This window comes from Podarcis raffonei, chromosome 13, assembly GCF_027172205.1.
Source record: "Podarcis raffonei isolate rPodRaf1 chromosome 13, rPodRaf1.pri, whole genome shotgun sequence".
NCBI classification, from domain to species: domain Eukaryota; kingdom Metazoa; phylum Chordata; class Lepidosauria; order Squamata; family Lacertidae; genus Podarcis; species Podarcis raffonei.
Window position 1 is genome coordinate 53,960,760 of NC_070614.1, and position 24,168 is coordinate 53,984,927.

A 24,168-nucleotide genomic window follows, 5' to 3' on the forward strand; every position below is an offset into this window, starting at 1 on the left:
TCATCGGGCAAAGCGTTGACTATTCCGGACCTCTACGTTCCCCTGCCTCCATCTGTAAAATGGGCGCAGCTATTGCTCGCGCAGGGAAGACCGTCCAAAGCAGTTTTGCAAGCAGAAAGCGTTCTCTGTCGGGCTTTGGCAACCCCAACGGTCACCTGGGGGGGGGGAGTCACAGTTACCCCCAGGGATGGGGGGTGTTCTTAGTTTTTCCCTGTGAGCCAAGACGCCTGGTTTGACCCTTCGCTTTGGACTCCTGGGAGGAGAAGGTGACCCAGGACTTAAGAAGTAAGAGTCGGGAAGGGAACCCCAGAGCTCATCTATCTCAACCCCCCTGCGCTTGCTTCGCAACAAACAAATTAATGCAACCACCTCTTTGCCCCCCATTAAACAGGATTGCGGCCGGCTGAGAGGGGCTGCTGGCCAGGCCCCCCGCGTCCAACTCCACCATGAGCGAACTGGAGCAGTTGAGGCAGGAGGCGGAACAGCTGCGCAACCAGATCAGGGTGAGTGGCTGCGGTTGGCAGCGCCAGCCAAGTTTCTAGCCCTCATTGAGGTGCCGGGCTCAACATTTCTCTTTTTTTCCGGGGATGGAGACTTTGCGGGGTTGAGACACTGAGATCCAGCGCCGAGGGCCTTCTGGCGGTTCCCTCATTGCGAGAAGTAAGGTTGCAGGGAACCAGGCAGAGGGCCTTCTTGGTGGTGGCGCCCACCCTGTGGAACACCCTTCCACCAGATGTGAAGGAAATAAATAGCTATCCTGTCTTTAAAAGGCATCTGAAGGCAGCCCTGTTCAGGGAAGTTTTTAACATTTAACGCTTTATTGTTTTTAATACTTGATTGGGAGCCGCCCAGAGTGGCTGGGGAAACTCAGCCAGATGGGCAGGGTATAAATTATTATTATTATTATTATTATTATTATTATTATTATTATTATTATTTGCACTCACCCCGCTCTCTTCTCCCTTTCCCTTCCCGCAGGACGCCAGGAAAGCATGTGGAGATTCCACGCTGACCCAGGTGAGGCGAAAGAAACCCCTTGAATATATTTTGCCCCATGCAACAGGCACCTCCAGGCTTGACTACTGTAATTCACTCTATGTGGGGCTGCCCTTGAAGCTGACCCAGAAACTCCAGCGGGTGCAGAATGCTGCAGCGAGGCTCCTTACAGGGTCCATACCATGGGAGCATGTTCCCCCAGTGCTATACCAGTTGCACTGGCTCCCGGTGGAGTACAGGGTCAGGTTTAAGGTGCTGGTTTTGACCTTTAAAGCCCTTTGTGGCTTAGGGGCCTCGTATTTATGGGACGGCCTCTCCTGGTCTGCCCCAAGGAGGACCTTAAGGTCCATGAATAATCACAGTTTAGAGGGCCCTAAGGAAGTCAGACTATCCTCCACCAGGGGCAGGGCCTTCTCAGTGGTGGCTCCGACCTGGTGGAATGCTCTGTCCCAGGAGACCAGGGCCTTGCAGGATTTAACTTCCTTCCGCAGGGCCTGTAAGACACAGCTATTCCGCCTGGCTTTCAATCTGAATTCCGCCTGATCTTTTATTCCTCTTCCTTCCCTTTTTATGAAGATTACTCGCTCTGGGATCCCACAGCTAATTCTCCCCTGGTCTCCTCGCTGGCCCAAATAGGACTAATTCAGCCAGCTAGCCCTGGTGGTCATCGAAAGTTTATGGGATGGATGTCCCCCCCCCCACAAAATTGATTTTTGAATTCTGAATTTATTGTTATTCCTGGTTTATACTGTATTTTATGCTGTTTTTTGTTGCATCAATTAAGTGTTTTAAATTTGTTGTTAGCCGCCCTGAACCGGGAAGGGCGGGGTATAAATAAATAATATAAATTTATTAAATAAATAAATATTTTATTATTATTATTATTATTAATTCCTCCCCCACTTTGAGATGTTGGAAGAAGCAGGCGAGGGTCTCTGGAGGTTGTGTGCGTTGCGCAGAGGTGTTCCTCCTCTCTGGGGGGGGGGGCTTTCATCTTTTGACACCCCCCTTTCTTTTCCTCCCCACCCCCAGATCACAGCTGGCCTCGATCCGGTGGGCCGGATCCAGATGCGGACGAGGCGCACATTACGGGGTCACCTGGCGAAGATCTACGCCATGCACTGGGGGACAGACTCCAGGTGAGAGTGAAGGGCGGCGGCGGCCGCCCCTTGGAATTGTGGGATTGGACGGGACCCCCAGAGGCCATCTAATCCAACCAGGGTGGACAAAAATCAATGTTTTTTAAAAATTTAAATTGGATTTTTAAAAAAATTTAAATCGGATTTTTAAAATTTAAATCGGATTTTTAAAATTTAAACCGGATTTATTTATTTTTATTTAAATTGGATTTTTAAAATAAAATGCCTTTGGGGGAAAAGTCTTTCTAAATGTAGTTTTCTATTTAATTTGCATTATAGCTGAAAGGCTGTTCATCAGGAAATAAGGATTTGTTTTAAGTTTTTCACGTGTGCTAAAACTCAGTCTTAAGTGGGGGTTTTTTAATTGTTTAACCACATCAGTTAATGAACATGGATACATATGCCATAATGTTGTTGTTTTAGTTAAACAGATCGTTTAAATGGTAACTAAGAAAATGATTATTTTTTCTCCTTACAGCAGAAAAGTTGCCCAAATATAAACAGTTAAACCTCACAATATTGCCCAAATATAAACAGTTAAATATAAACAGTTAAACCTCACAATAATTTCATCATTATCTGTGTATTTCTAATGGTATAACCAAATCAGCAATTTTTGATATAACTGTAAAAACTACTCTGAATTTTTTTTATTCCAAAAATGAAACCTCCATCTGGTTGTAAATATTAAGATTATACCACCAGGAAGGAAAAATCAAGTCTTACTGACTAGCGATTTTTATCGGGATTTAAATCAATTTGCTTTAAATCAAATCCGCCCTGAGTTCAACCCCCTACAATGCAAAAGGAGCCAGGTTTGAATTCCTGTAGCATCTACTGGCAGGGCTGGGTGCCGGCCCGTGTGGACAACACTGAGCTCAATGGACGCCAATGGGCTGGTCCCATCTCCCTGTGTTGTTCAGAGCGGTAGGGAGGGGCGTGCAGAAGAGGAAAGGGCTTTGGGTCTCCTCTTGTCCCTGAGCGACTCGGAAACCCTCTATCTGGCTCTCAGACCTCCTCCATTTTTCCTCTCTCCACCGCTGCAGGCTGCTGGTTAGTGCCTCCCAAGACGGGAAACTGATCATTTGGGACAGCTACACCACAAACAAGGTAAGGCCTGTGCGGCGGTCAGTGGGCCCCGTTATTTGGCCCCGGGGGACCCTGCGAGCGTCACCCGGGGCCCTTCTCAGCTCCTGGAGGGTGACCGTACGAGAGCGGGGCCTTTTTGGTGGTGGCTCCCCTCTTGCAGCAAATTCTCCCCAGGGAGGGCTCTCCTGGCACCTTCGTTTTGCATATCTCTAGGTGCTTTCCCCCCTACTTATCCAGGGCCCCTTTTTGTGTGTGAGCGGGGTGTTTGCGTGCGAATCCTGCCTTTATGGAACCTAAATTTCTCTTTCTCTTCCGGCGGTCTTAAAATGCATCGGTTTATTTGTTAATACAGCCATACCTCTTCTTGCAAACGCTTCATGTTGCGTTTTTTCGGGTTAGGAACGCGGCAAACCCAGAAGTGTTTACTTCCGGGTTTTGCTGCATGCACAGAAGCGTTCTGCGCCGTTTGCACATGCGCAGAAGCGCTCTGTCGCGCTTTGCACATGCGCAGAAGTGCCGCTCTGGTTACGGACTTTTCGGAGTGCGAATGGCACCCTGTAACGGATCGCGTCCGCAACCAGAGATACCACTGTATAGCTTAAGTCGTAGTAGTAATAATAATAATAATAATAATTTATAATTTATACCCCGCCCATCTGGCTGGGCTTCCCCAGCCACTCTGGGTGGCTTCCAAAAAAAATATTAAAATACTGTAATACATCAAACATTAAATGCTTCCCTATACAGGGCTGCCTTCGGATGTCTTCTAAAAGTCTGGTACAGTGGTGCCTCGCAAGACGAAATTAATTCGTTCTGCGAGTTTCTTCGTCTTGCGGATTTTTTTGTCTTGCGAAGCACGGCTATTAACGGTACTTAGCGGCTAAGTGGCTACTGTATTTATGAGTCATGGAGAGAGCGGGTTCCTCTTCAGCAGGAAACAGTGCTTACCGTATTTTTCGCCCCATAGGATGCACCGGCCCATAGGACACACCAAGTTTTTTTGGGGGGAAATAAAGAAAAAAAAATTTATTTCCCCCCCCCCAGGCGCTTGTGGGGCCGGCAGCGGGGAGAAGCGCTCTTCTCCCCGCCGCCCGCCTTCAGACCAGGTCCGGGGACAGCGGGAAGGCGCGCTTCTAAAATACAGTACTGTAAAGTGAAAATGTGATCCTGCTGGAGATGAGAAACGAGATCAAGGGGGGAGCAGAGTCACACACACATGGAGAGAGGGAGAGAGAGAGAGCGCTTTGATGTGGGCAATACTGTAACTTGGAGAGCTTGCGCAGCTACTGTATTAACGGCTTAGCGGCTTTAAGAAAAAGGAAACAAACTCGTCTTGCAAAGCAAGCCCATGGGGAAATTCGTCTTGCGGAACGACTCAAAAAACGGAAAGCTCTTTCGTCTTGCGAGTTTTTCGTCTTGCGAGGCATTCGTCTTGCGAGGTACCACTGTAGCTGTTTTTCTCTTTGACATCTGGTGGGAGGAGGTTCCACAGGGCGGGCGCCACCACTGAGAAGGCCCTGTGCCTGGTTCCCTGTAACTTGGCTTCTCGCAGGGAGGGAACTGCCAGGAGGCCCTCGGAGCTGGACCCAAGTGTCCAGGGTGGAGACGCTCCTTCAGGTCTCCTGGGCCTTTGAGGCCGTTTAGGGCTTTCAAGCTCAGCACCAACACTTTGAATTGTGCTCGGAAACGTACTGGGAGCCAATGTAGATCTCTCAGGACCGGTGTTATGTGGTCCCGGCGGCCGCTCCCAGTCCCCAGTCTGGCTGCCGCATTCTGGATTAATTTCAGTTTCCAGGTCCCCTTCAAAGGTAGCCCCACGTAGAGCGCATGGCAGTAGTCCAAGCGGGAGATAACCAGAGCATGCGCCACTCTGGCCAGACAGTCTGCAGGCAGGGAGGGTCTCATCCTGCGTACCAGATGGAGTTTTGAGTTGCCTTTGTAAAATTTTAAAAAAGCAACCGAAACGTTTCGTAAATAAGACCATGAGAAGAATCTGCCGGATCAGGGCAAAGTGAGGTGGGGGGGGTAGGGGGGTCCAATCCAGTCCAGAATCCTGTTCTCCCAGTGGCCAACCATTATGGAAAACTGTCAAGCAGGATCGTGTGGCACCCAGAAACTGGTCCTCATGGCTGCAGCCCTCTGAATCGGTCCAATCCAGGTTAGTGGCCCCTCATGTGGCGGGGAGTTCCACAGTTTCACAGTCTTAAGGCGGACTTTCTTTTATCTGCCTTGAATCTTCCAACAGTTGACTTCCTTGGAAGCCCACAAATTCCAGTGTCACGAAAAAGCATTTCGAGTTTAGGCAGGCCTGTCCCCAGACATTTAGAAAAACCAACATGACTTTTAGCCGCTATGGCTGGTTTAATTTTTTTGCAGATTTTTAAAGTTGCCACTGCTGTTTTTCCTTAGCGATCGCTTTATTTGCTGTATCCCTTTTCGTACTGCCTTGAAGCTCAGTTTTTAAAAAAGCGTCATAAATTTTGTGAAATAAATAAACAACATTGAACCCCCCCCAGCCAAAACAATATATTATTTCACAATGATAATTGCTGATAATAATGATTACCGTACTTTTTTGTGTATAAGACTATGGTTTCTTTCACTGTAATGTTCATAATCTGGGCTCGTCTTAGACACGGATAGTGCAGATGGGGGTGTTTTTTATTGTAGTAGTAGTAATAATAATAATTTATTTATACCCCGCCCATCTGGCTGGGTTTCCCCAACCACTCTGGGTGGCTTTCATTTCAACAGAATATAAAAATACAATAATCTATTAAACATTAAAAGCTTCCCTAAACATGGCTGCCTTCAAGATGTCTTCTAAAAGTCAGATAGTTGTTTATTTCCTGGACATCTGATGAGAGGGCAGGTGCCACCACTGAGAAGGCCCTCTGCCTGCTTCCCTGTAATTTGGCTTCTCGCAGGGAGGGAACCGCCAGACAGCCCTCGGAGCTGGACCTCAGTGTCTGGCAGAACGATAGGGGTGGAGACGCTCCTTCAGGTCTACTGGAGCAAGGCCAATTAGGGCTTTAAAGGCCAGCACCAACACTTTACAATACAATATCTTCATTGTCATTGCCCCATACAGAACAATGAAATAGAAAAATCGACATGACATTCAAAAACCCCTAAAAACTCTGAAACCCCATTTTAAAATACAACATACTCCCATAGAGACTCCTTACACTGCATTAAAAACCAAAATCGCATTTGGGTAGAAGCTGTTTCTCAGGTGGCCAGTCCTGGTCTTTATAACCCTGGACCTTCGTCCAGAAGGCAGAAGCTGAAAGAGATCATTTCCGGGGTGCGCACTATCCTGCGCTATCTCTGCAGCTTTATTATGGCACCTGGAAGCAGAGATTTGATCCAAGGCGGGAAGAGGGCACCCAATTATTCTCTGAATTGTGATCAGAAGCGTCCTGAGAGCCACTGTAGGTCTTTAATTGGAGTCCCCAAAAATAGGGGGCGTCTTATACATGGAAAAATACGGTACAGTGGTACCTCGGGTTACAGACGCTTCAGGTTACAGACTCCGCTAACTCAGAAATAGTACCTTGGGTTAAGAACTTTGCTTCAGGATGAGAAAAGAAATTGCATGGCGGCGGCGCAGCAGCAGCAGGAGGTCCCATTAGCTAAAGTGGTGCTTCAGGTTAAGAACAGTTTCAGGTTAAGAACGGACCTCCAGAACGAATTAAATTCTTAACCCGAGGTAAAGGTAAAGGGTTGACCATTTACCTGACCATTAGGTCCAGTCGTGGCCAACTCTGGGGTTGCGGCGCTCGTCTCGCTTTATTGGCCGAGGGAGTCGGTGTGCAGCTTCCGGGTCATGTGGCCAGCAGGACTAAGCCGCTTCTGGCCAACCAGAGCAGCGCATGGAAACGCCGTTTACCTTCCCGCCGGAGCGGGACCTATTTATCTACTTGCACTTTGAGGTGCTTTTGAACTGCTAGGTTGGCAGGAGCAGGGACTGAGCAATGGGAGCTCATGGGATTCGAACCGCCGACCTTCTGATCGGCAAGTCCCAGGGTTTGTGGTTTAACCCACAGCGCCACCCGTGTCCCTTAACCCGAGGTACCACTGTAGGAGGAAGAGGCGATGCTGATCTGTTGGGGTCCCTTTTTTTTGTATCTCACGCACCCCGTTTTCCTTCTTCCTGCAGGTCCACGCCATCCCTCTGCGGTCGTCGTGGGTGATGACTTGTGCCTACGCCCCATCCGGGAACTACGTGGCCTGTGGCGGCCTGGACAACATCTGCTCCATCTACAGCCTCAAGACCCGGGAAGGGAACGTCCGGGTCAGCCGCGAACTCCCTGGGCACACAGGTGAGGGAGTCCCCCAAACCCCGCGTTCTTGCCCCCCTCTCGCCTCCTTCGCGAAACCAAACTGGTTACACCGGTACCTTGGCTCTGAAACTTAATCCGTTCCCGAAGTCCGTTCCAAAACCATAGCGTTCCAAAACCGGGGAGCGCTTTCCCATAGAAAGTAATGCAAAATGGATTAATCCGTTCCAGACTTTTAAAAACAACCCCTAAAGTAATAATAATAATAAATATAAAGCGTCATAAATTTTGTGAAGTAAATAAACAACATTGACCCCCGCCCAGCCAAGAGAATATATTATTTCACAATGATAATTGCTGATAATAATGATTACCGTACTTTTCTGTGTATAAGATTATGGTTTCTTTCACTGTAGAATAATGTCCATAATCTGGGCTCGTCTTATACACGGATATTTCAGCTGGTGGCATTTTTTTATAATAATAATTTATTATTTATACTCCGCCCATCTGGCTGGGTTTCCCCAGCAACTCTGGGTGGCTTCCAACAGAATATTAAAATACAATATTCTATTAAACATTAAAAGCTTCCCTAAACAGGGCTGCCTTCAGATGTCTTCTAAAAGTTGTTTTCACTCTTTGACATCTGGTGGGAGGGCGTTCCACAGGGCGGGGGCCACTACCGCAGCAATTTATCATGAATTTTGCCATCTAACGAGACCGTTGAGCCATAAAATGAAAGTGATAATCAAGGTACTGTACTATAAAATAAATAAGGCAGTGTTGTAGATGCTAAAAATTAAAATTGTTATTTTTCTTACCTGCGCTGATGATAGCCATTGTTTGATGGGGGGCTTTTATCCATTTCCACAATCAATCAGTAGCTGAACTGGGTTCCTCACAGTCACAAAAAACAAATTAACCGGAAGAGCCGCAAGAATGCATAATCAATAGCAAAAACAAAAGCGCCAAATTTAACCCATTCTGGAAGTCCGTTTGACTTCTGAAACTTTCGAAAACCAAGGCGCGGCTTCTGATTGGTGCAGGCGCCCCGGAAACAATAGCCGACAGCCACACTGGACGTTCGGCTTCCAAAAAACGTTTGAAAACTGGAACACTTATTTCTGTGTTTTCAGCATTTAAGAACCAAGATACCACTGTACTTTATTTTGCTTTCCCAGTACCCCCTTCCCACCTTTCAACCCCAAACTGGGAGGGGTAGCTAACACTGCAGAAGGCAGAATTGGAATTGAAAGTGCCCTTAACGCAAAGGTATTCCAATAGGACTAATTTAGCCAGCTAGCCCTGGTGATCATCTAACGTTTATTGAATGGATTTCCCCCCTAAATTCTGAATTTATTGTTCTTCACATTTTTATACTGTATTTTATGCTGATTTTTTTTGGTTGCATCAATTAAGTGTTTTAAATTTGTCGTTAGCTGCCCTGAGCCCGGTTTTCTGAACCGGGAAGGGCGGGGTATAAATAAAAAAAATTTATTATTTTGAGTCCATGGCTCCCTTGACCAGCTGCATTCTTTCCCTGTGGGGCTCAGGAGCCCAGCTAAGTCTCCCCTCGCCGTCTTTCGAACTCACTCCCTTGTTGCGGAGGGTTCCCTCGGCCTCTGGCCTCCGAGGGTTCAAATGCCCCACGCTTGGCCATGAGCAAAGCTCGCTGGGTGTGCAACCTTGAGGGGCCTGGTCGCTGCACCAGCCTAGCCATCTCGCAAGGATGTTATTTGGATTAATAATAATTTTGTTGTTTAGTCGTGTCCGACTCTTCGTGACCCCCTGGACCAGAGCACGCCAGGCCCTCCTGTCTTCCACTGCCTCCCGCAGTTTGGTCAAACTCATGCTGGTAGCTTCGAGAACACTGTCCCACCATCTCGTCCTCCGTCGTCCCCTTCTCCCTGTGCCCTCCATCTTTCCCAACATCAGGGTCTTTTCCAGGGAGTCTTCTCTTCTCCTGAGGTGGCCAAAGTCTTGGAGCCTCAGCTTCAGGATCTGTCCTTCCAGTGAGCACTCAGGGCTGATTTCCTTCAGAATGGAGAGGTCTGATCTTCTTGCAGTCCATGGGACTCTCAAGAGTCTCCTCCAGCACCAGAATTCAAAAGCATCAATTCTTCGGCGATCAGCCTTCTTTATGGTCCAGCTCTCACTTCCATACATCACTACATCCTATGCTCCAAGTGAATAGGATCTAGAAGTCTTAGTAGACCAGAAGCTGAACGTGAGTCCGCAGTGTGATGCATCAGCAAAAAAGGCAAATAATAATAGTACCTTTGTTGCCAATCAATCAATCCTTTATTAGGCATAGCAAACCACACAATATCAAACAGACACCACATACAAATGGTGCAAAATACGAGCTCAACATAACAAGGTTTGTCCCAGTCTGATCTTTCACTCCAGAGGAAATCAGTTTGCATAAATAAAACAACACAACGCTACCACATCGCCGGTCAATTAAGAACCGCTAACTCTCTTTATAACGGCCCGGTCTTTCTACATGGACAACCTGTGTGCAATGAAATTAACCGGGCCTCTCCGCCTCGCCACACAAACACTCAATCTCATTGCACTCTTGTGTGCTTGTCGCACAACACACCAACCCCAAAATAGTCAGCCGCGCTATATTCTTTTCCGTTCAGCAGCCTAACAGCCCCTGGATAGAAACTGTTTTTTAGGCTGATTAGATTTCTATATCTCTTGCAAGTGGGAGAGAACCGTGTCTGCATTGGGAGAAAAAAACCCTGCAGGATATATAAAGTTGCAACAAGTAAATAATAATAATAAAAATAAATCGTAGTCAAGTAAATAAATACTGTATTTTCTGGCATATAAGACTACTTTTTGACCCAGGAAAATCTTCTCAAAAGTTGGGGGTTGTCTTATATACCAGCAGCAGCTCCTGCGGCAACTCCCCACCAAAGGATAAAACGACAGCAAATTAAATCGGAGGACACCAAGCTCTCTAGATGAAGCAGAAATACACTTGATAATTGGCCCCAGAAGCCCCCGGCCGCTGGGAAGTGGAGTGGATTTCTGAGCCGGACTGGAGACTTGTTTTTTAAATTTGGTTTTGTGTTGGAAGAGGGGTAGTCTTATACGGCGAGCATATATATTTGAACTGGGAAAGTTGGGGGCGTCTACCTCTCTTTTAAATCAGAACCAGTGAAGGTCCTGTGTGAGTGTCTGGAGGCGGTTGGAGGATGGATGGCGGCTAACAGATTGAGGTTGAATCCTGACAAGACAGAAGTATTGTTTTGGGGGGACAGGGGGCGGGCAGGTGTGGGGGACTCCCTGGTCCTGAATGGGGCAACTGTGCCCCTGAAGGACCAGGTGCGCAGCCTGGGAGTCATTTTGGACTCACAGCTGTCCATGGAGGCGCAGGTTAATTCTGTGTCCAGGGCAGCTCCATCTGGGACGCAGGATGAGACCCTCCCTGTCCACAGACTGTCTCACCAGAGTGGCGCATGCTCTGGTTATCTCCCGCTTGGACTACTGCAACGTGCTCCACGTGGGGCTACCTTTGAAGGTGACCCGGAAACTACAACTAATCCAGAATGCGGCAGCTAGACTGGGGACTGGGAGACCACATAACACCGGTCCTGTAAGACCTTTATTGACTCCCAGTACGTTTCTGAGCACAATTCAAAGTGTTGGTGCTGACCTTTAAAGCCCTAAACAGCCTCAAAGGCCCAGTAGACCTGAAGGAGCGTCTCCACCCACATCGTTCAGTCCAGACACTGAGGTCCAGCGCCGAGGGCCTTCTGGCGGTTCCCTCATTGCGAGAAGTGAGGTTACAGGGAACCAGGCAGAGGGCCTTCTCGGTAGTGGCACCTGCCCTGTGGAACGCCCTCCCACCAGATGTCAAAGAGAACAACAACTACCAGATTTTAGAAGACATCTGAAGGCAGCCCTGTTTGGGGAAGTTTTTAATATTTTAATATTTAACGTTGTATTTAACACTTGATTGGGAGCCGCCCAGAGTGGCTGGGGAAACTCAGCCAGATGGGCGGGGTATAAATAATAAATTACTATTATTATTATTATTAGCCCAGTCGTCTTATACTCTGGAAAAAACAGTAATAATAATAAACTTGCGTTGGGCAGAGGGGGTTAGAGAAGGGGAAACAACAGGTGTTCCTCGGCCCGTATTCGGCTCTGGTTCTGCCCAGCCCTGGGGTGCAGCCCTCCAAATGTTGCCCAGAGAGGGGTGCGGCCCTCGAGACTTCACTCTCCGCAGCTGCTGTGTTCTTTCTTTCCCAAGGCTACCTCTCCTGCTGCCGATTTCTCAACGACAACCAGATCATCACCAGCTCCGGAGACACAACGTGGTGAGTAGAGTGCCAGGGCACCCCAGGGGGGTTGGGATGGATGACCTTTGTGGGGCCCTTGCGAATCCCCGCAGCGCTCTCATTTCTGCGTCTCCTCTTCCCCCCCAAAAGCGCCCTGTGGGACATTGAGACGGGCCAACAGACCACCGCCTTCACGGGCCACAGCGGGGACGTCATGTCGCTCTCTCTGGCCCCCGACATGCGGACCTTTGTCTCGGGCGCCTGCGATGCCTCCATCAAGCTGTGGGACATCCGGGACAGCATGTGCCGGCAGACCTTCACGGGGCATGAATCCGACATCAACGCCGTCTGCGTGAGTGCCAGGGCGGGCGCGGAGGGTGGCAGAAGGAGAACGGGGCCTTTCCGGTGGTGGCTCCCCGTTCATGGGTTGCTCTGGCAACTTCCTTACATATCTATACTTGCCAGGCGAAAACATTCCCCTTAAACCAGCCTGTTTAAACAACCTGTGGCCTTTTAAATGAGTGTCTGCAGACAAGGGGCATTTAATTTTATTTTTAATCATTATGTTTCGCACGCATAATGAAGGCGCCTGCCTGATCTCAATAGGCAGGGAGTTCCACAGGTGTAGGTGCCGCTACGCGAAACGGTCAGGTTCTTTAGAAACGTGGGGAAAGGCTGTTAATGTGGTTGTTTGTGCCCCACCCTCCAGCCAAGAAGGCTCTCAGAAAAGAAGGTGGTTCCTGCCCCCTGCAGGCTAATAATAATAATAATAATAATGACAGGACACAGAAGGAAAAGGGAACAGGGAGGGATGAGGAAATAAATACCGGGCACTAGTTTCTAAAAATGTTCCTCTAATGACCAAATGCTGGTGCAGTCCAGTGGCAGGAGGTACCCAAGGAATCTGAGGCCACGGGAAGGGGGGCTCTGGGGGCCATGGGAAGCGGGCTATGGGGGCCATGGGAAGCGGGCTATGGGGGCCATGGGAAGTGAGGTTTGGGGTGCCATGGGAAGCAGGCTGTGGGGGCCGTGGGAAGCGGGCTCTGGGGGCCACGGGAGGCGAAGCTCTGGGGGCCATGGGAAGCAAGCTATGGGGGCCATGGGAAGCGGGCTCTGGGGGCCATGGGAAGCGGGCTATGGGGGCCATGGGAAGTGAGGTTTGGGGTGCCATGGGAAGCAGGCTGTGGGGGCTACAGGAAGCAGGCTCTGGGGGCCATGGGAAGCAGGCTATGGGGGCCATGGGATGTGGGCTATGGGGGCCGTGGGAAGCAAGCTCTGGGGGCCGTGGGAAGCGGGCTCTGGGGGCCACGGGAGGCGAAGCTCTGGGGGCCATGGGAAGCAAGCTATGGGGGCCGTGGGAAGCAGGCTATGGGGGCCGTGGGAAGTGGGCTATGGGGGCCGTGGGAAGCGAGCTATGGGGGCCATGGGAAGCGGGCTCTGGGGGCCATGGGAAGTGAGGTTTGGGGTGCCATGGGAAGCAGGCTGTGGGGGCTGCAGGAAGCAGGCTCTGGGGGCCATGGGAAGTGGGCTCTGGGGGCCACGGGAAGCGGGCTATTGGGGCCGTGGGAAGCGGGCTCTGGGGGGAAGCGGGCTATGGGGGCCATGGGAAGTGAGGTTTGGGGGCCATGGGAAGCGGGCTCTGGGGGCCATGGGAAGTGAGGTTTGGGGTGCCATGGGAAGCAGGCTGTGGGGGCTGCAGGAAGCAGGCTCTGGGGGCCGTGGGAAGTGGGCTCTGGGGGCCACGGGAAGCGGGCTATGGGGGCCGTGGGAAGCGGGCTCTGGGGGGAAGCGGGCTATGGGGGCCATGGGAAGTGAGGTTTGGGGGCCATGGGAAGCGGGCTCTGGGGGCCATGGGAAGTGAGGTTTGGGGTGCCATGGGAAGCAGGCTGTGGGGGCTGCAGGAAGCAGGCTCTGAGGGCCGTGGGAAGCGAGCTATGGGGGCCATGGGAAACGAGTTATGGGTCCCATGGGAAGCGGGCTCTGGTGGCCATGGGAAGTGGGCTCTGGGGGCCATGGGAAGCGAGGCTCTGGTGGCCATGGGAAGTGGGCTCTGGGGGGCATGGGAAGTGAGCTATGGGGGCTATGGGAAGCGAGGATCCGGGGGCCTCTCCCATCCTTACCCCCCTCCTGATGCCCCCTTCCTTTCTCCCCCCCCCCCGCAGTTCTTCCCCAACGGGAACGCCTTCACCACCGGCTCGGACGACGCCACCTGCCGCCTCTTTGACCTGCGGGCCGACCAGGAGCTCATGATGTACTCTCACGACAACATCATCTGCGGCATCACCTCCGTGGCCTTTTCGCGGAGCGGGCGCCTCCTCCTGGCCGGCTACGACGACTTCAACTGCAACATCTGGGACTCCATGAAGGGCGACCGGGCGGGTGAGTAGCGCCACGAAGTCCCTTTCCGGAAGAAGCTGGTTGCCATCCCAGGTGGGGAAAACTCCTTTCCCTCCCCAAAAATCACAAGTGCGGTGCAGCAGCAAAAAAGGCTAATGCTATTCTAGGCAAGTCAACAATAGCGTCCAAAATTGGAATACTGCGTCCGGTTCTGGGCGCCCCAATTTAAGACGGATATCGACAAGCTGGAACGTTCAGAGGTGGTCATTGCTCCCGAATCCTGGTTGCTGGAAACCAGAGGAGAGGAGAGCTGATCTCGCACTCGGATCCTGCTCACGGATTTCCCGTAACGGGCATCTGAGAACAGGATGCTGGACCAGGCGTGCTGCTGGCCTGATCCTGGCAGTTTTTTAAAAGAGAATCTCGTTCCAGCTTTACCCAGAGTGGCTGGGGCAACCTAGGGTATAAATAATAAAATCATTCTTATTATTATTACTACTGCCCCCTACTGGCTGCTTTGAAGTACCTGCGTTGTAAAAATTCGGGACATGCAACGGAAGGGACTTCTTCATGCGTTGCGCAGTTGAGCTGTGGAACTCCCTGCCACAGCGACGGCCACCAACTCAGATCGCTTTAAAAGAAGATTGGGCAAATTCGCGGAGGAGGCGAGGGCGATCGATGGGTAACTGGCCAGAACGGCTTCTGTACCCTGACTCTTCATCCGTGGAAAGCAGGGGAGGCGATTAAGGTTGAATCCTGACAAGACAGAAATGCTGTTTTTGGGGGACAGGGGGCGGGCGGGTGTGGAGGACTCCCTGGTCCTGAATGGGGCAACTGTGCCCCCGAAGGACCAGGTGCGCAGCCTGGGAGTCATTCTGGACTCACCGCTGTCCATGGAGGCACAGGTCAGTTCTGCATCCGGGGCAGCTGTCTCCCAGCTCCATCTGGTACGCAGGATGAGACCTTCCCTGCCCGCAGACTGTCTCGCCAGAGTGGTGCATGCTCTAGTTATCTCCCGCTTGGACTACTGCAATGTGGGGCTACCTTTGAAGGTGACCCGGAAACTTCAACTAATCCAGAATGCAGCAGCTAGACTGGGGACTGGGAGCGGCTGCCAAGACCACATAACACCGGTCTTGAAAGACCTACATTGGCTCCCAGGACGTTTCCGAGCACAATTCAAAGTGTTGGTGCTGACCTTGAAAGCCCTAAACGGCCTCAAAGGCCCAGTAGACCTGAAGGAGCATCTCCACCCCCATCGTCCAGCCAGGACACTGAGGTCCAGCTCCGAGGGCCTCCTGGCGGTTCCCTCGCTGCGAGAAGCCAAGTTACAGGGAAGCAGGCAGAGGGCCTTCTCGGTGGTGGCACCCGCCCTGTGGAACGCCCTCCCATCAGATTTCAAAGAGAACAAGAACTACCAGACTTTTAAAAGACATCTGAAGGCAGTCCTGTTTAGGGGAGCTTTTAATGTTTGATGCATTACTGTATTATAATATTTTGTTGGAAGCCGCCCAGAGTGGCTGGGGTATAAATAATAAATTATTATTATTATTCTGCCAAGCAACCTTCCATCGCAGCACCAACGAAAAGCATTTTTGGAGTTTCCCCATGTGCGGAATTTGAGCCGTAATGGCCGTTCCCACAAGCTTCTCACCCCAAGGCGCATGTGCTAGGGAGCATGCGTGCGCACCTCCCTCTTCTCTCGAGGCTTCAGCCACGACCCTAGCATTGCGCCGGGGGTTGGGATAGATGACCCTCAGAGGTCCCTTCCAACTCTGCGATTCCGCCCCCTTGCACGGAGCAGACCCTCTCCTCCATTGGAGCATTTTTAAACATAGGTGCCCCCCCCCAGTTCTTCAGCTGCCGGTTCCAGCAGAGGGGCTGGGCTGGATGACCTTTGGGTTCCCCGACCAATTCCTCCTCCCTCCCTTTTTTCTTTTTTTATAAATCATTTTTATTCAATTTTTCCAATACAGAATTTATAAAAATCATACATCTTTTTTTATATCCACTCTCTTTTTGACTTCCCTCATCCTGCCTGATACTCCTTCCCCTCTTAATTTCATACACATTTCTAAAGTCTTACTTCAATTGTTTTTGTAACTAAAGTCTTATTTTACTCCAAATCTAACATTTCTTCTTGCAGAGCTTCATTAAAGCTTACAAGCGTTATTTGATTGTCACTTAATTTATGCATATATTCTGTAAACTTTTCCCAATCTTCTATAAATCTCTGATCTCGTATCCTTCCAGTCAGTCTATCAAGTTCTGCATGGTCCGTCTTCATTCTCCATTCGTGTAGGCAGCTCCTGTTGCTTCCATTTCTGAGCCATCAAAATTCTTGCTGCAGCCACTGCATATAAAAATAACTTCCTTTCTTTCCTGTTAATCTCATTCCCTGTAATACCAAGTAAAAACGCTTCTGGTTTCTTAACAAACCCTTTTTTCCTTCCTCAGGGGTCCTTGCCGGCCACGACAACCGCGTCAGCTGCCTGGGTGTGACGGACGACGGGATGGCCATCGCCACCGGCTCCTGGGACAGCTTCTTGAAAGTGTGGAACTGAGCCCACTTGCTCTGGCTTGGGGGGGGGGGTACGGTGTGGGGAGGGAGAAAAGCAGGAGGGAAAGCCCTTGACGTCCCCCCTTTCCCCCCCCAATAATCCAGCCTCTTCCCCCTTCTCCCCCGCCGCCTTGAAGGGGGCCCTGTGGCCTTGAACCCCACAAACACTCTCTCCCCCCCCCAACTTTTTGTCGTCCTTTTTATTTTCCCCTGCTCTCGTTTTTAAAATGATGCCCCGGCCGAGCCAGATTTCCGGCACGGAGGAGGAGGAAGAGGCTGATTTCTCTAGCGGTAACACACTTATTTTTTGCAGGGGGGGCCCTGTCTTGGCCTCGGTTTAAAGAAAGGGTTGGGGGCTTATTGTTAGGGTTGAAGGGGTCCAAGGTGTGCAGCTGTCTCTCCTCCTCTCAAGAAGCAAAATTTGGGGGGGGGGCGAGGGAGAAAGAGAGCCAAGGCCATCCCATAACGGTTTCTAGACATGGCAGCAGCATCCTTTATCCAGGGACCAGGAGCTGAGTTTACCTTTTTGCAGGGGAAGGAAATTTGCAGGGGAGGCAGAGAGACTCCTAATTCTTCCTCTCTCTCTATGCCCAAGAGATGCTTACTCCCCTTTATTCGCAAGCAGGGGAGGCCCCGATCCGAGGCAGGCCCAAATCTGCAGTGTGGCAACCTTTCGTGTCCTATATTTCCCTCACTTCCCACTCCCCCCCCCCCCGTCTTTCAACATCCTCCTTCCCAGTGGTGCTTTCAAGGAATTCGTGGCAGCCGCAGCCGTGGCCTTGTTTCCTCCTAATCCGTGGCTGGTTTTTGTAAAAAAATAAAAAAAGAGGAGCGTGGCGGCGCTGGGGGACCCCCGCCCTGCCCCGGCCGTGGTGGTGAGGGGTCCGTGTGTAAACCTGTAAACAACAGAAAACCAACCACGACGTGTCTGGCGTTTTGTCATTTGTCATTGTTTATTAATTTGGGGGGGGGGTATTTGGAGGCGGGGAGGGGGGAGTTGAGCAAGTCTGCCAGCTTGGAAGGATTTGGGGGGGGTGGAGGGGAGGTGCTTTGATTTCACACTTGCCCTTTCTTCCAAGACGGGTTGTGCAGGCATGCCAGAGAAAAGACCTTTGTGGAATTTTAGCAAGGGCGAAACCCACATCTATAGGGTAACTGTGCACAGTGCACTGGCTGACTGGCCATAAAAAGTATATTGGAGATTTTGGGGATGGGAAACTGGAAAGGTCAAGGGATGGAACGACAAGAGGCGATCTGATAAGACGCTTGCAGAATTCTGCACGGCAAGGAGAAATAATTTGCTGGAATTACAAGCTTGGTGGATCAGGGGGATGCTGTGGACGTACTGTACTTTTCGTTCCATAAGACGCACCTTTTTCTTCCTAAACAGTAAGGTGAAATGTCTGTGCGTCTTATGGAGCGAATGCGTGGTCCCTGGAGCCAAATTGCCCAAGGGCAAAAAGCAGATCATGCTTCTTTTTTTGAAAGAGGGAAGGGGGTGTTGAAACAAAGCCGCTGATTGGCAAGCGATCGGGAGAGAGATAAGGGACGCTAGAGATAAAGGAGGCTGCCTGGGAGGGGGGGGTTAAAGACAGCAAACTTGCAAAGGGGGGAAACAGGAAGACCAAAGCAATGAGGAGAGAAATTAGAAGAAAAGGAGAAGCAAAAAAGGAAAAGACACTAAGGCAAACGAGGGAAGGGAGTGTTGAAAGGAATCAGCTGATCGGAAAGCGATCGGGGAGGGAGATAAGGGACGCTAGCGATAAAGGAGGCTGCCTGGGAGGGGGGAGGTAAAAGCCCATGGATCCTCAGGATTTTTGCATTGGGTCACCCCAAATTCACCATCAGATCACATAGCATGTCCATGGCTACAGCCTGTACCAAAAAGATCATGCGCCAACTGTTTCCTGGGGCTGCAGTGGTGCAAAAATGTGGTTACAAAGCATGAATCCACATGGATCCTCAGGATTTTTGCATTAGGTCACCCCAAATTCACCATCAGATCACATGTCTGTGGCCACAGCATGAACCACAAAAATCTTACATCCACTGTTTCGTTCACAATAGGTTTTTGTTCTAAAAACTGGGTGCGCCTTATGGTCAGGTGCGCCTTATGGAGCGAAAAATACGGTAGATTATCTTGATTTCAGTAAGGCTTTCGACAAAGTCCCCCATAATATCCTCGCGAGGAAGCTGGTAAAATGTGGTTGCAACGAGGTAACTGCTAGGGGGATTTGTAGCTGGTTGACTGACCAAACCCAAAGAAGACTCATGAATGTTTCGTCATCCTGGGAAAAAGTGACAAGTAGGGTTCTGTCCTGGGGATGTTGTCGTTTAACGTCTTTATAAATGATTTGGATGAAGGAATTGAGGGGATGCTAATCAAATTTGCAGATGACGATAAATGGGGAGGGGTAGCCAATGCCACTGAAGATAGATTTGGGATTCACAATGAATTTAACCAGATTGGAGAACTGGGCCAAATGAATTGCAAAATGAATTGCAGAAAGGACAAATGTCAGGTTCTGCACTTGGGCAGGAATAGCCAGCTGCACAAATATAAGATGAGAGACATTTGGCTTGCTAACCGTAAATGTGAAAAGGATCGAGGGGTCTTAGTAAACTGGAAGCTTAACACGGGTCAACAGTGTGATGCAGCAGCAAAAAAAGCTAATGCTATTCTAGGCTGCTGGAAACGGGTGGCACTGTGGGTTAAACCACAGAGCCTAGGACTTGCCGATCAGAAGGTCAGCGGTTCGAATCCCTGCAACAGGGTGAGCTCCCGTTGCTCGGTCCCTGCTCCTGCCCACCTAGCAGTTCGAAAGCACGTCAAAGTGCAAGTAGATAAATAGGTACCGCTCCGGCGGGAAGGTAAACGGCGTTTCCGTGCGCTGCTCTGGTTCGCCACAAGCGGCTTAGTCATGCTGGCCACATGACCCGGAAGCTGGACGCCAGCTCCCTTGGCCTGTAAAGCGAGATGAGCACCGCAACCCCAGAGTCGGCCACGACTGGACCTAATGGTCAGGGGTCCCTTTACTTATTCTAGACTGCATCAACAGAAGTCTAGGGTCCAGATCAAGGCAAGTCATAGTACCATTCTATTTTGCCTTTGTTGAGCCACACTTGGAAGTCCTGTGTACAGTTCTGGGTGCCCCGGTTTAAGAAGGATGTTGACAAGCTGGAAAGTGTGCAGAGATCTGGAAACCAAGCCTTGTGAGGAACGGTTGAGGGAGGTGGGGATGTTTAGCCTGGGAAAAGAGGAGATATGAAAGCGGTATTCAAATATCTTAAGGGCTGCCACATGGAGGAGGGAGCATGCTTGCTTTCTCCTGCTCTGGAGGGTAGGACTCGAACTCATGACTTCAAGTTGCAAGAAAGGAGATTCTGACTAAACTCTGCCCTCCAGCTGTTTTGGGACTACAACTCCCATCATCCCTGACCACTGGTCCTGCTAGCTAGGGATGATGGGAGTTGTAGTCCCAAAACAGCTGGAGGGCCAAATTTGCCTAGGCCTGGACTGAACATTTGGAAAAACTTTCTGTTCAGCAGTGGAACAGACTCCCACGAGAGGTGGTGGATTCGCCTTCCTTGGAGGTTTTTAAGCAGAGGTTGGATGGCCATCAGTCATGGACGCTTTAGCTGAGATTCCTGCATTGAAGGGGGGTTGGACTACATGAACCATGGGGTCCCTTCCAATTCTATGATAAGAGGAAAAGGTTTTCGCCCTTCATAGCACTAGCCGATGAAGCTGGATGTTGGGAGGTTCAGGACAAATAAGTCCTTCGCGCAGCACAGTGTTAAACCATGGAACTCCCTCCCACTTGAATGGCTTGAAAAGAGGCTTTCCTCCATAAATTTGTCTTATCGATGGCTATGGGCCATGATGTTTAAGCTCTGCCTCCGCAGCTGGGGAGGCAGCGATGCTTCTGAATTTCGCTTGCTGGAAACTGCAGGAGGGGAAATTGCTGCTCTTAAACTCTGCCTGGACATTTGCCCATCAAGGGCATGTTTAGCCCAGGACAGAGGAGATACATGAGCGACACCTTCAAATATCTAAAAGGAAGATGGAGCAAGCTTGTTTTATCCTGATCCAGAAGGTCGGACTCGAACCCATGGCTTCAGGTGACAAGAGGTTCCGATTGAACAGGAAGAACTTTCCGGTGGCAAGAGCTATTTGACAGTGGAACAGACTCCCACAATACAGTCATACCTCTGGTTAAATATGCTTCAGGTTGAGTGTTTTCGGGTTGTGCGCCATGGCGACCCAGAAGTAACGGAATGCGTTACTTCTGGCTTTCGCCGCTGCGCATGCGCAGACGCTCAAAATGGCTTGAAAAGAGGCTTTCCTCCATAAATTTGTCTTATCGATGGCTATGGGCCATGATGTTTAAGCTCTGCCTCTGCAGCTGGGGAGGCAGCGATGCTTCTGAATTTCGCTTGCTGGAAACTGATGTCAAAATGACGTCATGCGTGGAAGCGGCAAAACGCGATCCTCACAGGCGCGGGTTGCGTTCGCTTCAGAATGCAAACAGGGCTCAGGAACGTTCGCATCCAGAGGTACCACTGTAATAATAAAATAATAATAATAATAATAATAAATTTATTATTTATACCCCGCCCATCTGGCTGGGTCTCCCCAGCCACCCTGGGCGGCTTCCAACAAAGTATTAAAAGCTTCCCTAAACAGGGCTGCCTTCATTCGGATAGTTGTTTATCTCTTTTGACATCTGGTGGGAGGGTGTTCCACAGGGCGGGCGCCACCACTGAGAAGGCCCTCTGCCTGGTTCCCTGTAACTTGGCTTCTGGCAGCGAGGGAACCTGCCAGAAGGCCCTCGGAGCTGGACCTCAGTGTCCGGGCAGAACGATGGGAGTGGAGACACTCCTTCAGGAATACTGGACCGAGGCCGTTTAGGACTTTAAAGGTCAGCACCAACACTTTGAATTGTGCTCGGAAACATCAAGAGGTGATGGACTCTCCTTCTTTGGAGGCTTTTAAGTAGACATTGGACGGCCATCTGTCAAGGGTGCTTTGGGTGTGATTCTGGCATTGCACGTGGTTGCACTAGACCTTTTTTGGGGGGGTGGGGTGTCCCATCCAGCACCATGACTCTACGGTTGAGAAGTTACCAATCCTAACGCTTGCACATTTAAAAAATAAATAAGTGCTGCGAACGGCAAGGCTGGACCGCTTGCATCTTCTAGGTAAATTAAACAACGTTCAAGGATACAAAGCAAGCCTTGCTGAAGATGACCAATTAATTATTATGTCCAATTAATTGTTAAGAGAGTTATATTCAAAAGTAACTGACTTGCTGAACAGCGGCCCAGAAAAGGCTTTTGATAAATGTTCCTGGCCAAGGACTCTGGGGCAAATTAATGGCTCACAGGGTAAGGTCATTTACTCATTGCAATTTTATCACACAAGAGGACCTCCAGGGTGCTCTCGTTTAATCTACACAACAGTATTGCGAGGAGGGCTAGGCTAAGAGAGGCAGCGACTCTCCCTGGTCTCAGCCTGACAGCAACCACTGCACCACACTGCCTCTCCCGGATAAGAGTGAAAGGTAAAGGGACCCCTGACCATTAGGTCCAGTTGTGGCCGACTCGAGTTGTGGCGCTCATCTCGCTTTACTGGCCAAGGGAGCCGGCGTACAGCTTCTGGGTCATGTGGCCAGCATGACTAAGCCGCTTCTGGCAAACCAGAGCAGCGCACGGAAACGCCGTTTACCTTCCCGCCGGAGTGGTACCTACTTATCTACTTGCACTTGATGTGCTTTTGAACTGCTAGGTTGGCAGGAGCAGGGACCGAGCAACGGGAGCTCACCCTGTTGCAGGGATTCGAACCGCTGACCTTCTGATCAGCAAATCCTAGGCTCTGTGGTTTAACCCACAGCGCCACCCGCATCCCGGATAAGAGAGGGCCCTTAAATAACTGGTTAAGGAACAGAGAGGAATAAATGGATAGATCTCGCAACAGAGGGATATTAATAGGCGGGGTCCTCCCACCAGACTAAGAGTTGCTTTTGGGACTAGTTCATAAATAGTCCAGAGGCGGCAAAGTTTGCTGACACTTCTCAATTTTGTTTCAAAAAGAAAAGCCAAGTTTTTGCAAGTGGGTTTTAGGTGCTAAATTTATAAATGGGTTTAGTCATTTGAGAATCCCGATAGATGTCTGAATTAATAAAACACCAGGGTATAAATGATAAATTATTATTATATGTTTCATCTCGGCAGCGGATGAAACTGGTTCTGAAATCAAGGGAGCGAACATCTGCAAGTAAACCGGTTTTATGTTGTGCACCAGCAATTTCGTAACCCTTAATGTCTGAATCCTCCGTCACAAGAGCAAAAGGCAGCGATGACAGGGCAGCCTTGCAAAGTTAATTTTAAGAATGCCATTTTCAAAGGCATTTTAGTCCAATGCTGGCAGTTCTTTCCCGATACAACTAGCAAAGAGTTTTTAAGAACCTCCTAAATCTAAAGAGAAACCATTCTGATACTTCAGTTAAAAAAGAAGACCAGTTTGGAGAATCAAAAGCTTTCAAGACATCTAATTTAAAAGGTTTGCCACACTTCTTGCTATCCTGTATACTATTTAATCCCCTGCAAATTGGATGTGATATTTGTCTACCATAAACTCCCACTTAAATCTGGACGGGCCAATGATGGAAGGATACTCAACCGATTAGCAAGAACAGCTGTTTTTGATCTGCTACAGTTGTTCTGTTTTATATACATTATAAAATGCGTTAGGAACATTCAACGCCCCCTCCCCAAAAAAAGATGGATGGGAATTAAAGCACGGAAAGCCGTTGGATAAAGTGATGTGTTTTGATTGAGAAGATCTGCAGCTGGCAGTGACTGACTTAGGGAAATGATATTGGGCTTGTGGGGGGTTAGCAGGATGAAAACAATGAAATGCAAATGGCAAATTCCAGGTTAGGAAAAGCAAAATTTGAATGCTACAACAAACGCTTTTGCGCAAATCTATTATTGCAATTAGGACGTGGGTGGCGCTGTGGGTAAAAGCCTCAGCGCCTAGGGCTTGCCGATCGAAAGGTTGGCGGTTCGAATCCCCGCGGCGGGGTGCGCTCCCGTTGCTCGGTCCCAGCGCCTGCCAACCTAGCAGTTCAAAAGCACCTCCGGGTGCAAGTAGATAAATAGGGACCGCTTACTAGCAGGAAGGTAAACGGCGTTTCCGTGTGCGGCTCTGGCTCGCCAGAGCAGCGATGCCACGCTGGCCACGTGACCCGGAAGTGTCTCCGGACAGCGCTGGCCCCCGGCCTCTTGAGTGAGATGGGCGCACAACCCTAGAGTCTGTCAAGACTGGCCCGTACGGGCAGGGGTACCTTTACCTTTACCTTTACTTATTATTGCAATTGCACTTGGAATGGATGTGGTTGCAGAACTCCCTTGAACCAGAATATCATAAATTTGTAAAAGTAAATAAATAGAAAATTTAAGAG

The 24,168-nt window shown here is 49.9% G+C and overlaps 1 protein-coding gene across 1 annotated transcript; it reads left to right on the plus strand.

Annotated features, from left to right (window-relative positions):
- Window positions 1-391: 391 nt before the first annotated feature.
- GNB2 (G protein subunit beta 2) lies at window positions 392-17,619 on the plus strand. Its single transcript, XM_053361192.1, has 9 exons — window positions 392-503; window positions 979-1,017; window positions 2,029-2,135; window positions 3,182-3,245; window positions 7,387-7,549; window positions 11,778-11,844; window positions 11,956-12,157; window positions 13,968-14,184; window positions 16,600-17,619. Exons 1-9 carry the CDS (start codon window positions 447-449, stop codon window positions 16,704-16,706), a joined length of 1,023 nt encoding a protein of 340 aa, XP_053217167.1. The 5' UTR covers window positions 392-446; the 3' UTR covers window positions 16,707-17,619.
- The last annotated feature ends 6,549 nt before the right edge of the window (window positions 17,620-24,168 follow it).